The following is a 15,325-nucleotide window of genomic DNA, read 5'->3' as shown; positions in this document are numbered from 1 at the left end:
GTGTATAATTTATAGGTAAATTATACATATACAGACTATCCCAGAAATCTTAGTGTAGTTTTAAGCTGTTAAGACCCTTGAGATAAGGCTTTTGACATACCCCATATTAGGGATGTGTGCTTAAAAAACTATACTGATAGGGTACACAATCTAAAAAAAGATTGAGTCCACTGGTGTAGAAAATGTATATTTTTAGGTTTTGCCTGGGAGGGAGGGAGGAAAAGGTTGTATAACCAAGAAAAGCACAGCTCATAAATCTCATGCAAATTAGGCTTTCTCGTTCTTCCCTCCTCCCCCCCACAAATTAGCTGTTTTAAAATAAGCTGATAATGTAATGATAAGCCCCCTTTTCCATTTTGCTCTCAGGGTTGCATAAGGAAGAGACCCTCTTCAGTCCAGAGGAGAGAAAAATCTCACTTTGTTTCACCTCACATTCTTCATTCAAATAAGGCTTTTGCCCGGTTTGAAAGGAAAATTTGATCCCCCTAGCGCCAGCAGTGTCCACAGTCACCAGCAGCAGTCTTTTCTCCATTACAAGAAATGATCCTAACAGGATGCAGTAGTGGCTGCTGCCCCCCCCCATGTAAGTTGTCAACCCCAGTTTTATCTTGCCTGAAGCCAAGCCCATTTGAGAGCTGCAGCCAAGTTACCCTTAGTCACAGGGCTGCATCACATCAAAGGTCACTTTTCCTTATGTAAACCTATAGAGGGTTCCTTCTGTGGGCTTGTGGGAGCCTTTACTCTTCTCCATAAAGATAAGAATCAGGCACATTAATTGCTATATTTTTATTCATCTACATGTTAGTCATGGAAGAAAATTATATTATTTCTTATAGAAGGTCATTAGAGGGATGTTTTTTCATCAAGTATAATTGCTTTTAAGTGACATGGTCAACCACTGAAAAATTAAAATTAAAAGTACGAAAATGAAGCAATACCCAACCTAAAGTATATTTTGAAAGAAACTCTAATATGTTAAAGATCTTGGTGCTGTTAAAAATAAAAACATTTCAGATCACATCTGAATGCACAAACCATTATTATACAATATGTACAAAACAATAGACTCTATTTTCCCAGTGTTTATTTCTGTGGCTGCAGTATGCCTGGTCATATCCATTAACTGGTACAATAGTATATCAATGACAGATTTTAAATGTTTGGTTGTTTTTGACCTTCATTACCAAGGTCAGTTGACAGTGGCTGAGTTTATATTTAAATAATAATTCAGCCAATTCAATTCAACCAATAAATAAAGTGTCCCAAAGGTCTTAATGCAGTTTTAAGTGGCTTAAAACTACACTAAGACTTTTGGGACACTGTATATTAAAAATAGCTTTCATTTTTATAGGACTTTTAAGAGTCTGCGCATCAGTTTTCTCACAGGTCTGTAATATAGTTGTTAAACACTTAATGAGTGTAAAACATTGAACTAGACGCTGGAGATAACACAAAATTCTGCATAGGACCCAGGTCCCAGGCCTCTTAAAATTTACTGTCTACTGGAGAAATAAGACATACACAGTTTTTTTAATGCACCATAATCCATGATAACCTGCCAAATTCACGAGAATCTAAAGTGACAGGTCTAAGGTGCAAAAAGACATTGCAAGTGCAATGAAGGTTTCACGGAGGAAGCAGCATTTTAATTATACTTTAAAGATGGGGAGTAATTCCATAGATAGAGGGGAGACAGGGTATTCAGGCATATGAAACTGTGAGCCAAGGCCTTAAAGTGGAAAACTGGGCATGTTAAGAAGACAGAGTATTCCAATGTAGGCAAAGTACAGAGTGGATGGAGGGCAGAAATTTAAGTTTGGAAAGGTAAGGTGGCACCAGATCATGGGCATCCTGAAATTCCAGGCAAAGAAATATGCAATTCACATACACATAAATGTCAGAACACAGACTGAAACACTTATTTCCCACATGTTGAACCACATTTTGCCTAATAGAAAGGCACTTTGCTTTGGTTAGAAAGGCATTTTTTAAACTGTGCAACTGGAAGAAAAAATTAATTTACTTTGTATTAGACACAAATTAAATAGATTTAAAAGATTCTTCCTCATGGAAATTTCTTCCTCTTCCTCCTTAATCTCCTCTGATGATCATTTTGGAGACTTCCCAACTTAGAATTATGAAATACTGAAATCTACTACTAAGGAACTCTGAATCTTATTTGGAGATTTTTCAAGGCTGAAGTTTCCTAAAATCCCCAAAATGGCATGTCATGTGTGTCATGATGTCCTCTAGGATTCCTAGGGGATTAAACAGAGAGCACACTAACAAAACAGATTATGCAAAAGATCAACATGGATAATAATTGTAAAGTTTATATAAATCACTTTATAAATATTTTTTATTGCAGTCATTTTCAAATAATTCCTGATAAATTATAGTAAAATAGTAATGAACATGCTAGACTTGGAGTCAGAAGGACCTGAGCTGCTTCTTACTTGGTCACTGTGGGACAAATCATTGTGAGTCACTTAAACTTTTTGACCTTTAGTTTTCTCATTTACAAAATGGGAATATTAATACCTGTAAGTAGCCACCACACAGAGTTGTGATAAGTTCTTTTAAAACCTGAAAGTACTATAGAACTTTTAGCAATTACTATGTAATTTTGCTGAATCTATGTTCTCCAGCAGCTCAGTTGGTCACTCAAAGACTACAGTAGCTTGAAGGTCAAAGATTTTGCACCAGGCACCACCATGAGAATTGGAATAAATTAACCAAGTCTGTACCAATTTATACTTTCTTTGTGAGTCTGATAACAGAAAGGATCTCCTATTTTGGTTACTTGAAAAGATAAGAAGACGAAAGGAATAAACTGACCTAATTAGCAACCAACCAGATTAAAAGGAGTGGGAAAAGTGGTGAGGTTACATCTATGGTGAGGTTCTGACTCAATGCCTGCTGAATATTGGTGAAAACTACAGTTAATCTTGACACTGTGGAGTGATTCCAGACCTTTTCCAGTACTTCTGAAGCAACTCAAACTTTTAGGGGTGTGATAGGAGGGGAATTAGTCAGAAGTAGTATGCAGGAACTATAACACTGTGCTTGGACACCAACATTGGTATATGCTTTTCCCTCAGGGTACTTACCTACTATGTAGGGGTACTGAGGAGGCACACTCATACACAGGAGGGGAACAAAAAGAGAGTAATGTCATGAAAATGTAGAGAGGAGAGAGTATCTAGGAGAAAATGGTGGTCTGTAGTGTTAAATGCTAAAGAAAGGTCAAGAAGAATGAGTTTTAAGAAGAAGCCATTACATTTGGTAGTTGAAATAAAAGGAGATATTCATGAAGCCCTTTGTACACCTTAAAGCACTATATAAACACTTGCTATTATTATCATTGGTAACTTTGGAGAAAGCAATTTCAGTTGACTGTTAAGATTGGATATAATAGTGTAGATTAAAGCTTGAAAATGTGGGAGAAAGATTCATCTTAACATTTTGATCAGTGACTAGAGTGAAAGCAAAGAAGGCAAGATAATAGACAGCAGGCAGGAATTTCTAACTTGACCACAAAAGGAGGTGGAAAATAAAAGCATAACCCAACCAATCAAAAACTAACTAGATTAAAGTAGGTGGGGGGATGAGAGGGCCATAGTTACCTATGAATATCACCTGATTGGTCTACAATAAGATTCTGACTCACCCTAAATGTTGAACATCAGTGAGAACTACAGAAAATCCTGAAGCTGGGTGAAAGATTTTTATTTTTAAAAATTTTTTCTGAGGCTCTCCTTGGACTAGTGGAATTTACCTCTTTCTTCCAGATTTCTACTTCTTGGGCTTATCTCAGCTCATAGGGGGAAGGCCTTACTTGATTGGTCCTGGATGCAGTGGCTAAGAGTAGGCCTCAATCTATGGAAGAATTCTTGGGTTTTTGGTTCAGTCCCCTGATGATTCCACCTAGGTTGTAGCATGGTCCATTCTCTGTCTCCTTTTTGCACCACTATGAATCTAGAGTTGGCTTCTTTCCTTGCCAAGGTCCTATCAGGCCTCAGTGCAATGTTGTTGGTTGTGTTAGTAGCTAGCCTTCTGGAAGAACCCCAGTGTTTTGCATCCCAAATGATACCCTTCCTGGCCCTTTCTGCTGTTATAGCTTAAGTCATAATGTGGACTGGTTCAGATCTTTTCCATACTCTTTAAACAAGTCAGAGATTTAGGGGTTAAATAGTGGGGATCAGAACCAGAACTAGCATGGAAAAACTAGAATTTTGTACCAGGGCACCACCACACAGGGATTATGCATTTTCTCTCACCTCCCAGGCTGCTGATTTGGTAAATAAAGATATGGAGGAAGAATCAAGACAAATTTGTGAATGATAGGATGATATGAAAGGATAGTTAATGTCAAATGACAGATTCAAGATCTATAAAACACTCTATAGACTAGAATCATAAGCTAAATCTAATAAGATATAGGGATAAATAAAATCTTACATTTGGGCGAAAAAAATCAGCCAAGCAAATGCAGAATGGAGCAAGTATAATACGGTTTGGGAAATGTGAAAACAGCAGTTTGTATGAAAAAGATCTGGGAATTTTAGTGGGCTCAAACTCATCACAAGCTAAATGCCTGACTTAGTAGCTCAAAAAAGCAGCTAAGGTCTTAGGGCTAGTAAGATAACAAGTTTTCTAGGAGAGCTACTAGCAAGAATGAGAAAAGATTGAGAATCTCACTTCAAATAAGTGAATTTAAGTATGTAAAGTTCATATTTCTGCCATAGCCAATCTAAGCTTAAAGTGTGGATTGGTCTCCTTCCTAGAAATGCAGTATTGGGATTTCAATAAAGCCTATTCAGTGTCTGGATCAGCAAAGAGAATAAAGTGTTCCTTAAACATGAAAGGAATATGGACTGCAATGTGGAAACAAGGAAGATGAAGTTTCTAAGGAAGCAGAGAAAAATCCTGATTTGTGTGAGGAGGTAGGAGTATGAATGAATGTAACAGGAGGAAATTACAAAAAAATCACTGCACCTAAGAGATATGAGGCTTCCAGAAGAGGCAGTTGGTCCCTCTAAGGAGGAAGTAACTGATTTCTAAAGAATGATTATGTGAATCCACACATGCTGTTGGAGGAGAGAACTTCTAGGAAAGAAGTAGACTAGAATAGTTGGGGTGAATAACTCCCTACTATGGGCTCCTGAGGCATTTTTCAGTTAATAACAACGATACAGAGATCTGTTGTCTTACCAGGCCATGAGAGAATCTCCCAAGACTTGATAATCACTTTGACTTAAACTCACTTCTTGTGATTTATGTGAGCACATATGATGCTGCCAGAAGAAATCTAAGAAATGTTGCTAAAGTAGATGAAGCGTTTTGCAAGGGGGGAGGAAGGGAAAGAAGAAATAATGTTTTATTCAGTATTGTTCATCATAGGTAAAAGCTGTGGAAGAAAAAAAAAGCAGATCTGGGAAATGAACAACAGATTAAAAAGATTGAATCTGAGAACAAGATTTGGATTTCCAAATTATGGTTTAAAATACAGGAATGACAGGCTACTGAACAAGAATAGAGTACTTCTACCAGGGGTTATTAAGAAAAAAGGAGAGGAAAGGAGAAAAGTATTTCTTTATATACACCAGACTATATACCCTGGGAGGTAACTACAATGCAGGTAGAAGACTAGCAGTAGAGAAAGGCAGAAGTTCACAGAAGACAAAGATGGCAGAACTATCGACAAATGCATAAGCTGCAAAAATGGAGTGGGGGTGAATTTAGGTTTTATGTAAGGAAAAGATTAGTCACAATCAGAACTATACAAAGGTAGAATAGGCTGCCTTAGGAGGTGGTGGGGTTCTCTCCACTAGAAGTCTGCCAACAAAGTTTGGTTGACGATTTTTTGGGCATATTGTAGAGGAGATTATTATTCAGGTAATGACTGGACTAGATAGCCTCTGATGTCCCTTCCACTTATGAGTTTGTCATTTTGATATAGTGTCTAGAACAAGAAATTACAGTGTCTAGAACAAGTAAGGCTATTACTTTGCTCTGGTCAGATCACATTTGGAAAATAGTGCTAAGTTCTCAGCTCTGCTTTTTTGGAAAGATATTAGCTAGCTTCAATACATACAGAGGAGGAAAGTCAAATGATAAGATGATGTTACCCATTAAAATAAGTGGGAGTTGTTATCCTGAAGAAAAGATGACTTTGGAGGCATGTGATAGCTATCTTCCCATGTTTGGAGAGTTTTCCTGGGGAAGAGATTACATTTGCTAATGCTTGGTCCCAAAATGAAGACTTTTTTAAAGCAGATTTCAGGCCCATACAAGGAAAAGCCCTCAACAATTAGAGTTGTCCAAAAATGTAATGGGCTACCTTGTGACTTTGAATTTCTCCATTACTGAAGGTCTTTAAGATAGTTTGGATGATTGTTTATTAAGAATGTGTAGAAGACATTCTCAGTAAATTTATGGATTGGATTAAGTAATCTCCAAAGTCTTTTCCTACTATGAGATTTTCTAACTTGTGGACAAGGCCACAGTGTCCCCTATGTATTAGAAGGGTTAGAATCTTTCCAAAATATAGAAAGCCAAATATAACTCACGAATTCAAATGACTTTAAGACTCTGCTTTGGCTACATAGCTAGTTTAGAATTTATTTTTCATTTACTCATGAAAGTAAAGAATAAATTACTTTCAAATTTTCTTTCAGTTAACAATTTTACAAGCCTCTAAGAAACAACCTATGGATTCTTTGCCCAAGATGAAAGAAAATCTCCTTAAAAGGTAAGTAATGTCTCTAATCTCAGCTCAAGACCTAGTTTGAGTTTTATGGATGGATCAATAAATGAAAATGAATGAAAAAGTATTTAAGCAGTGTACTTGAGCACTTCCCTTAGTGCTAGAGATATAAACATAAAAGTGAAATAGTCCTTTTCCTTGAGAAGTTTACATTTCAATAGGTAGAAACCACACAGAGGAAGTTGCAGCTTCAAGACAGATGGCAAAACTTTTGGTGGTCTAGAAAGCATAGCTTCAGGGCACAATGCAGGAACTCTAATAGTCTGGAGGGTACAATTGTACAATGGATGAGGCAAATGGGGCAAGACTTGAGCTGGAGAGCAAAGCAGAAGGAGGAATTGCAGTGTTTGAGCTTGGGGAGGGAGGCAGAGAGTCCAGAGGGCACATCAGCAGGATGAATGGAAAGGTCTAGTTATCTGAAGGACAGATGACTTATGCTCACCTCTAATAATTAACTCTGCAGGCAAATGCTACTGAAAAATATTGGTATCCATTTTATTTCAATAATTGAATTTCTAGATTTTGATATACGTTATCATATATGAAAAAGATAACTTGAATAAAATGGATTCCTATTACTCAGAATACTTACACATTTTTATTATGTTATAAGCATTTTAGTATTCAAACCTCAGATCAAATTAATCCATCATCATAATCTAAAGTTGTATAATGTTCAAGGTGATATTTTAAAATTACATTACAAAATAACATAATTATTCAGTTTTAACATTTTTTCTTTGCTACATATTTATTTTTATTTTTCTTCAATTACATGTAAAAGCAATTTTTAACATTTGTTTTTTAAAATGTTGAGTTCCAAAATTCTCTCCCTTCCCACCCTCATTATTAAGAAGGCAAGAAATTTTATATAGGTTATACATATGCTGTAATGCAAAACATATTTCCATATTATTCATGTTGTGAAAGAAAACACAGACCAAAAATAAAGTTAAAAAAAAGTATGCTTCAATCTGCATTCAGTCTCCATCAGTTCTTTCCCTGGAGATGGATAACATTTTTCATTATCAGTCCTTCAGAACTGTCTTGGATCATTGTTTTGCTGAGAATAGCTAAGTCATTTACAGTTGATCATTTTACAGTATTCTTTCTGTGTATAATGTTCTTCTGCTTCTGCTCCCTTCACTTTGCCTAAATTCAGATAAGTCTTGAGTTTTTCTGAGAGCATCCTGTTTGTCATTTCTTAGAGCATAATAATAATCCATCACAATTATATACCACAGCTTGTTTCATCATTTCCCAATATCTACCATTAAAAGAGCTGCTACAAATATTTTTGTACATATAGGTCCCCTCCCCATTTTTTCTCATCTCTTTGGGATGCAGATCCAGCAGTGACACTGCTAGGTCAAAAGGTATGCATTGTTCCACATCTTTTTGGACATAGTTCCAAACTCTTCCACAGAATGATTAGATCAGTTTGCAGATCCACCAGCAGTGCACTAGTGTCTCAGTTTTTGCATCTCCCCAACATTTTCCATCCTCCTTTTCTGTCACAATTCACCATTCTGATAGGTATGGGATGGCACCTCAGAGCTGTCTCAACTTGCATTTCTCCAGTCAATGGGGATTCTGAGCATCTTTTAATTTGACCATAGATAGCATTGGTTACTTTGTCCAGAAATGGCTTGTTCATATCCCCTGGCCTCTTATCAACTGGGGAATGGCTCTTATTTTCATAAATTTGATTCAGTTCTCTATATATTTGAGAAGTGTGGCCTTTATAAGAGTAAAAAATTTTACAGTTATGATTACTATTTCACTCCATCCTATTTTCCCCCTATTTATCCTACTCCTCCCTCCTTTCACCCTGTACATTCTCAAAACTGTTTTACTTCTAACTACTGCCTCCCCCAATCTACCTTGCCTTCTACCAGCCCCACCCTTTCTCTTATTCCCTTCCCCTCTTACTTTCCTATATGGTAAGATAAATTTCTGTACCCAATTGAGTGTGTATGTTATCCTCTTTTTGAGTCAATTCTTATGAGAGTAAGGTACACATGCTGCCCTCTACCTCCCCTATTTCCCCTCCACTATAAAAGTACCTCTTTTATGGGAGATAATTTTCCCTACTCTGCCTTTCACTTTTCCCTTCTCTCCAGTGCATTCTTCTTTCTCACCCCTTAACTTTATTTTTTTCAGATAATCACCTCATCATATTCAACTCACACCCGTGCCCTCTATCTATATTCCGAACTGCCTTAATGAGAAAGTTTTTAGGACTTACAAGTATTATTTTCCCATGTAGGAGTGTAAACAGTTCAACCTTATTGAATACCTTATGATTTCTCTTTCCTGTTAATCTTTTTATGCTGCTCTTGAATTTTGTATTTGAAAGTCAGATTTTCTATTCAGCTTTGGTCTTTTTATCAGGAATGCTTCAAAGTCCTATATCTCATTCAATGTCCATTTTCCCCCTGAAATGATTATGCCTAGTTTTGCTGGTAGGTGATTCTTGGTTGTAATTCTAGCTTCTTTACCCTCAAGAATATCATATTTCAACCCCCAGTCCTTTAAGCCTTGTGTTGTCCTGATTGTGGCTTCATGATATTTGAATTATTTCTTTTGGGCTGCTTGCAGTATTTTCTTCTTGACTTGGGAGGTCTGGCATTTGGCTATAATATTCCTGAGAGTTTCAATTTTGGGAACTCTTTCAGGAGGTGATCAGTGGATTCTTTGAATTTCTATTTTACCCTGTGGTTTAGAATGTCAGGGCAATTTTCCATGATGATTTCTTGAAAGATGCTATCCAGACTCTTTTTAATCATGGCTTTTAGGTAGTCTAATAATTCTTAAATTATTTATCCTGGATCTATTTTCAGGTCAGTTGTTTTTCCAATGACATATTCCACGTTTTCTTTGATTTTTTTTCATTCTTTTGATTTTGTTTTATTGCTTCTTGATGTCTCATGGAGTCATTAGCTTCTACTTACCCAATTCTAATTTTTAAGAAATTATTTTCTTCATTGAGCTTTTGTATCTCATTCTCCATCTGGCCAATCCTACTTTTTAAGGCATTCTTCTCTTCATTAGATTTTTATGCCTCTTTTACCATTTTGCCTATTCTGGTTTTTAAAGCATTTTTTGTTTTTTGTTTTCTTCAGTATTTTTCTATGCTTCCTTTACCAAGTTGTTGACCCTTTTTTCATGATTTTCTCACATCACTTTTCCCAATTTTTTTCCTCTAATATTCTCATTTGATTTTTTAAATCCTTTTTGAGCTCTTCCAAGAATTCTTTTTGGGTCTAAGACTAATTCCCTTTTTATTTTTGAGGCTTTGGACATGTGGTAATGTCGACTTTATTGTCTTCTTCTGAATTTGCATTTTGATCTTCCCTGTCACCATAATAACTTTATGTGGTCAAGATTTTTTTACTGTTTGCTCATTTTTCCAGCTTATTTCTAAACTTTTTACTTAATGTTTGAAGTTTGACTGCTTCTGGGGTAGAGGGGGCACTGTCCAAAGCTTTAGGGTTTCTGTGCAGCTGTCTTCAGAACTTATTCCTGGGATTTTGTAAGCTTTCAGTTCTTCCAAGGTGGTATGATCCAAGGAGAAGTCTGTTTGCTACTCTCCCGGTTTGTGCTCTGGTCTGTTAAGTGACCACAAACATTCTTTTTTGTTCTGAAACTGTGGCCAGGGTCCCCCCTCCCTGGAAGCTGCAAGCTCTGGTGTGCTAGTGCTTGTCCTCACCCTGGAACTGTGACCTGGATCCAAGTATGGGCAGTGCAACAAAGTCATATACCCAGTGCTAGAAAAGGGATCCCTGTAATCTCCTTCTAAGCAGCTATCCAACACCTTTACCTTCTGGGCTGAGAGCTTCTGAAGTAGCTGCTACCACCACTGATTCAGTAACCCCCAAGGCTTACTGCTTATTTGCTAGTATACTGCATGCACTGGACTTTGCTCCCCTCTTACTCTGCTGCAATAGACCTTTCTGCAGTTTTTCTGAGTTATCTTGGGCTGGAAAATTGTTACAACACATCCTTTTGTGGGTTCTTCCACTCCAGAATATATTTTGAGGTATTATTTAAAGTTGTTTAGAGGGGAATCTGGGAGAAATCAGGTGAGTCTCTGTCTTTTCTCTGTCATCTTGACTCTGTCCCATTAAACTCTTGTTATATAGTTCAGTGATTGTTGAGAAGATAGTAATTTTAGTTGACATGTCATTTTTTTTAAAAAAGCAAATCTTCTTTGAAACAAACTATTAAGGTACATGGATTTAATTTCCATGAAATTAGGCATAGGAATTAGAACTCTGATTTTGTTGGTATAGGAAACTCCTAGTTAAGGAAACTCCCTCTACCAATGCATCTTGCTTGAAGCTTAGTCACATAGAGTACTAATAACTTAAATAACTAACTCAGGATCACACATATCCAGCATGTATCAGAGATGGGACTTGAAACCAGATGCTCCTGTATTTAAGACCAGCACTCTACCCATTTATACTAAATTGCCTTTAATAAAATTGACATTTAATAATGTTCTGCATTTAACTTTTTATATTAAATTTCAGCTCTGAAAACAAAATCTTGGGTATAATAGGAGGAAAAGAGGATTAAAAAGTTCATAATAAAAATAGGAGGGGGGGCGGAGTCAAGATGGCAGAGTAGAAGCAGGACATCCTCGCTGCTCCGCCTTCCACCTTCCCCAATCCATGTAAAAAGGGGACTCTAAACAAACTTTGGAGCTGCAGAACCCACAAAATGACACAGAGAAGCTAACCTCCCTCTGAGAACAGCCTGGCAGGCAGGCTAGCAGGAATTGGCCAGCTGCAGTGCTCTGGGAGCTGAGCCCAGCCCCATGCTGAGGCTTTAGCCCCAAGGTAGGCCTGACCAGCCACCAGCCGGAGGGACTCCAGATCACCAGCGGCCGTAGCTGTTTCCAGATTTATCAACACATAGATGCGAAGGATAAAGTGAGAGGTCAGTGCAGTCTGGACTTTGGGACCCAGTAAATGGGAATGCATAACTTTTGCCCCTGGGGCGAGAAGCCACTGAGACAGCGGCACAGCCAGCCAGCGCCAAGTGGCAACTTCAGCTCCTGGCCTGCAGAGTGTAGGGGGACCAAATGACCAGTCTGAGGGGTAATTGATCTTGCTTTAACCTGCTTGGATCTGGATTGCAGTCTAGGGTGGAGGTTCTAGGGTGTGTGTTCAGCTTGCCAGTGTGTGTGGAGACCTCAGAGAGGGCACCCATCTAATACCTCTGGCAGCTGAGAAAACACCAGCATTTGGGACAAAACTCCCCTGTCTGGTGGTGGAGTCCTACTGTGGCAAAAAGCCCAGGGGTCAAGTGACTGAGGGGCGACTTGACCAGGCAAAGGAAACAAAGCAGACAGAAGATTCCAACATTAGACTCCTAGTTGGGGGACAAAAGGGAGCAAAGCATGGAACAGGAGGAAGACAGTGAAATCAGAACTCCTGCACTAAAAGCTCCAAAGGAAAATACGAGGTGGTTACAGGCCATAGGGGACCTTAAGAAGCAGATAAGAGAAGTGGAGGAAAAATTGGGAAGAGAAATGAGAACAATGCAAGAAAATTATGAAATGAGAGTCAACAGCCTGACTGAGGAAAATAATACCTTAAAAAACAGACTAACTCAAATGTCAAAAGAGGCTCAAAAAGGCAATGAGGAGAAGAATGCTTTAAAAAGCTGAATTTGCCATATGGAAAAAGCATCTCAAAAGCTCAATGAGGGGGGAAGCCAGGTAGCACAGCAAGTAAGAGCACCGGCTCCACTGTTAGGATGACCTGGGGATCGAATCTGGGCTCCGACATTTAGCACCTACCCAGAAACACCTGGCCATGTAACCTTGAGCAAGTTACTTAACTCTAATTGCTTAGGGGAGGCCAGGTGGCTCAGCAAGTAAGAGCACTGGCTCCAGTGTCGGGATGACCTGGGGATCAAATCCAGGCTCAGATACTTAGCACCACACCCAGAAATAACTGGCCGTGTAACCTTGAGCAAGTTACTTAACCCCTATTGCTTAAAAAAAAAAAAAAAAGCTCAATGAGGAGAATCATTGCTTCAGAATTAAACTGGAGCAAATGGAAGCTAATGACTTTATGAGAAATCAAGATGCTGTTCAACAGATCCAAACAAATGAAAGAATAGAAGGCAATGTGAAATATCTCATGGGAAAAACCACTGACCTGGAAAATAGATCCAGGAGAGATAATTTAAAAATTATTGGACTACCTGAAAGCCATGATCAAAGTAAGAACCTAGAAATCATCCTCCAGGAAGTTCTCAAAGAAAACTGCCCTGATGTTTTAGAACCAGAGAGCAAAATAAGAGGTTCAAAGAATCTACCAATCACCTACTGAAAAAGATCCGAATATTATAGCCAAATTCCAGAATTCCCAGATTAAGGAGAGAATATTACAAGCAGCCAGGAAGAAACAATTTGAATATTGGGGAAACACAATCAGGATAACCCAGAATCTTGCAGCTTCTACACTGAGGGATCAAAGGGATTGGAATATGATATTCCAGAGGTCAAAGGAGCTGGGATTAAAACCAAGAGTCACCTACCCAGCAAAACTGAGTATCATGTTTCAGGGGAAAATATGGTCATTCAATGGAATAGAGGACTTTCAAGCATTCTTGCTAAAAAAAACCAGAGTTGAATAGAAAATTTGACATTCAGATACAAGAAGCAAGAGAAGCATGAGAAGGTAAACAGGGAAAAGGAATCATAAGGAACTTATCAAAGTTGAACTATTAACATTCCTACATGGAAAAACAATAATTGTAACTTATGAAACTTTTCTCAGTAGTTGAGGGGAATAGAAATATATATATATATATATATGTGTGTGTGTGTGTGTGTGTGTGTGTATATGAGGGTATACGGGCATATGAATACATATGTGAATGTGTGTATATATGTTTACAGGTATACGTAGAGGGCACAGGACCAATTTAACAGGAAGGGATGATACTTAAAAGGTGAAATTAAGAGGTGATAGAGGAATATAATGAGAGGAGATGGGGAGAGACAGAATAGGGTAAACTATCTCATATAGAAGAGGCAAGGGAAAATGGTTACAATGGAGGGGAAGAATAGGAAGGCAAAAGGGAATGGGTCAACATTATTCCCATTGAATTTGGCTTGAGGAGGGAATGAAATACACACTAAATAGGAGAGTAGGGGGGAAGGGGATGAGAGGGGGGATGATGGAAGGGAGGGCAGGCTGGGGGAAGGGAAATTAGAAGCACCCACTTTTTTTTTCTTTGTCACATCATTTTATTAAAACTAGATAAACTATATCCATAGATAGCATTCTGAGACATAACTCCAGTAACCTTGTCACAAATGGAAATGATGTTAGTCTAACATAATGTATCTTTAAAGTTAAAATTTACCTTTTTTCCATCAACAAAAATTGACTTTCTTTCCCTACCATGCTTCTACTTACCCTCTATTGGGAAAATAAAATAAAACTCCATTACATACATGTATAGTCAAGCAAAACCAATTCCCACATTGACCATGACCCTAAAAATGGCATAAATATTCTTGATGAAGCCATGTGATGGCTCCTTTCTTTTCTGGCTGTTCACTGGCCATACTGTTTTTTTTTAAGCTTTCTATTTTATTTTATTTTTTATTTATTTATTTTACACACATTCACATATGTATTCATGTGCCCTCATACACTCATATAAAGACATACACACACACACACACACACACACACACACACACACACACACACATATATATATATATATATATAAAATCCCTTCAACTACTGAGAAAAGTTTCATAAGTTACAATTATTGTTTTTCCATGTAGGAATGTTAATAGTTCAACTTTGGCCAGGTGGCTCAGTGAGCAAGAGCACCGGCTCCAGTGCCGGGACGACCCAGATCAAATCCAGGCCCAGACACTCAGCACCACACCCAGAAACAACAACTGGCCATGCAACCCCAAGCAAGTAACCCAACCCCGAGTGCTTCCAAAAAAAAATAGTTCAACTTTGATAGGTTCCTTATGATTCCTTTTCCCTGTTTACCTTCTCATGCTTCTCTTGCTTCTTGTATCTAAATGTCAAATTTTCTATTCAACTCTGGTTTTTTTCAGCAAGAATGCTTGAAAGTCCTCTATTCCACTGAATGACCATATTTTCCCCTGAAACATGATACTCAGTTTGGCTGGGTAGGTGACTCTTGGTTTTAATCCCAGCTCCTGTGCCCTCCGGAATATCACATTCCAGGCCCTTCGATCCCTCAGTGTAGAAGCTGCCAGATCCTGGGTTATCCTGATTGTGTTTCCACAATATTCAAATTGTTTCTTCCTGGCTGCTTGTAATATTCTCTCCTTAATCTGGGAATTCTGGAACCTGGCTATAATATTCCTAGGAGTTTTCTTTTTGGGATCTTTTTCAGGAGGTGATCGGTGGATTCTTTCAACCTCTATTTTGCCCTCTCGTTCTAAAACATCAGGGCAGTTTCCTTTGAGAACTTCCTGGAGGATGCTTTCCAGGCTCTTACTTTGGTCATGGCTCTCAGGCAGTCCAATAATTT

The 15,325-nt window shown here is 38.1% G+C and overlaps 1 protein-coding gene across 4 annotated transcripts in view; it reads left to right on the top strand.

Moving 5' to 3' along the window:
* CCDC169 (coiled-coil domain containing 169) overlaps nt 1-15,325 on the top strand; it is a 98,644-nt gene that overhangs the window by 51,288 nt on the left and 32,031 nt on the right. For 3 of the 4 annotated variants that reach the window (XM_069079706.1, XM_069079703.1, XM_069079702.1), the window contains one exon: nt 6,681-6,754. In XM_069079706.1, the coding sequence (XP_068935807.1) occupies nt 6,681-6,754 (74 nt within the window). Of the gene's footprint in view, nt 1-366; nt 574-6,680; nt 6,755-15,325 lie in introns of those variants that run through there. The other variant, XM_069079705.1, reaches the window with a different exon arrangement.

The sequence above is a fragment of the Petaurus breviceps genome, unplaced genomic scaffold, assembly GCF_028583685.1.
Source record: "Petaurus breviceps papuanus isolate PSGF00001 unplaced genomic scaffold, PetGlider_PUasm1.0 91133, whole genome shotgun sequence".
Lineage (NCBI taxonomy): Eukaryota > Metazoa > Chordata > Mammalia > Diprotodontia > Petauridae > Petaurus > Petaurus breviceps.
The sequence above is the reverse complement of the archived record's forward strand: the minus strand, read 5'-3'. Positions and strand labels throughout refer to the sequence as shown.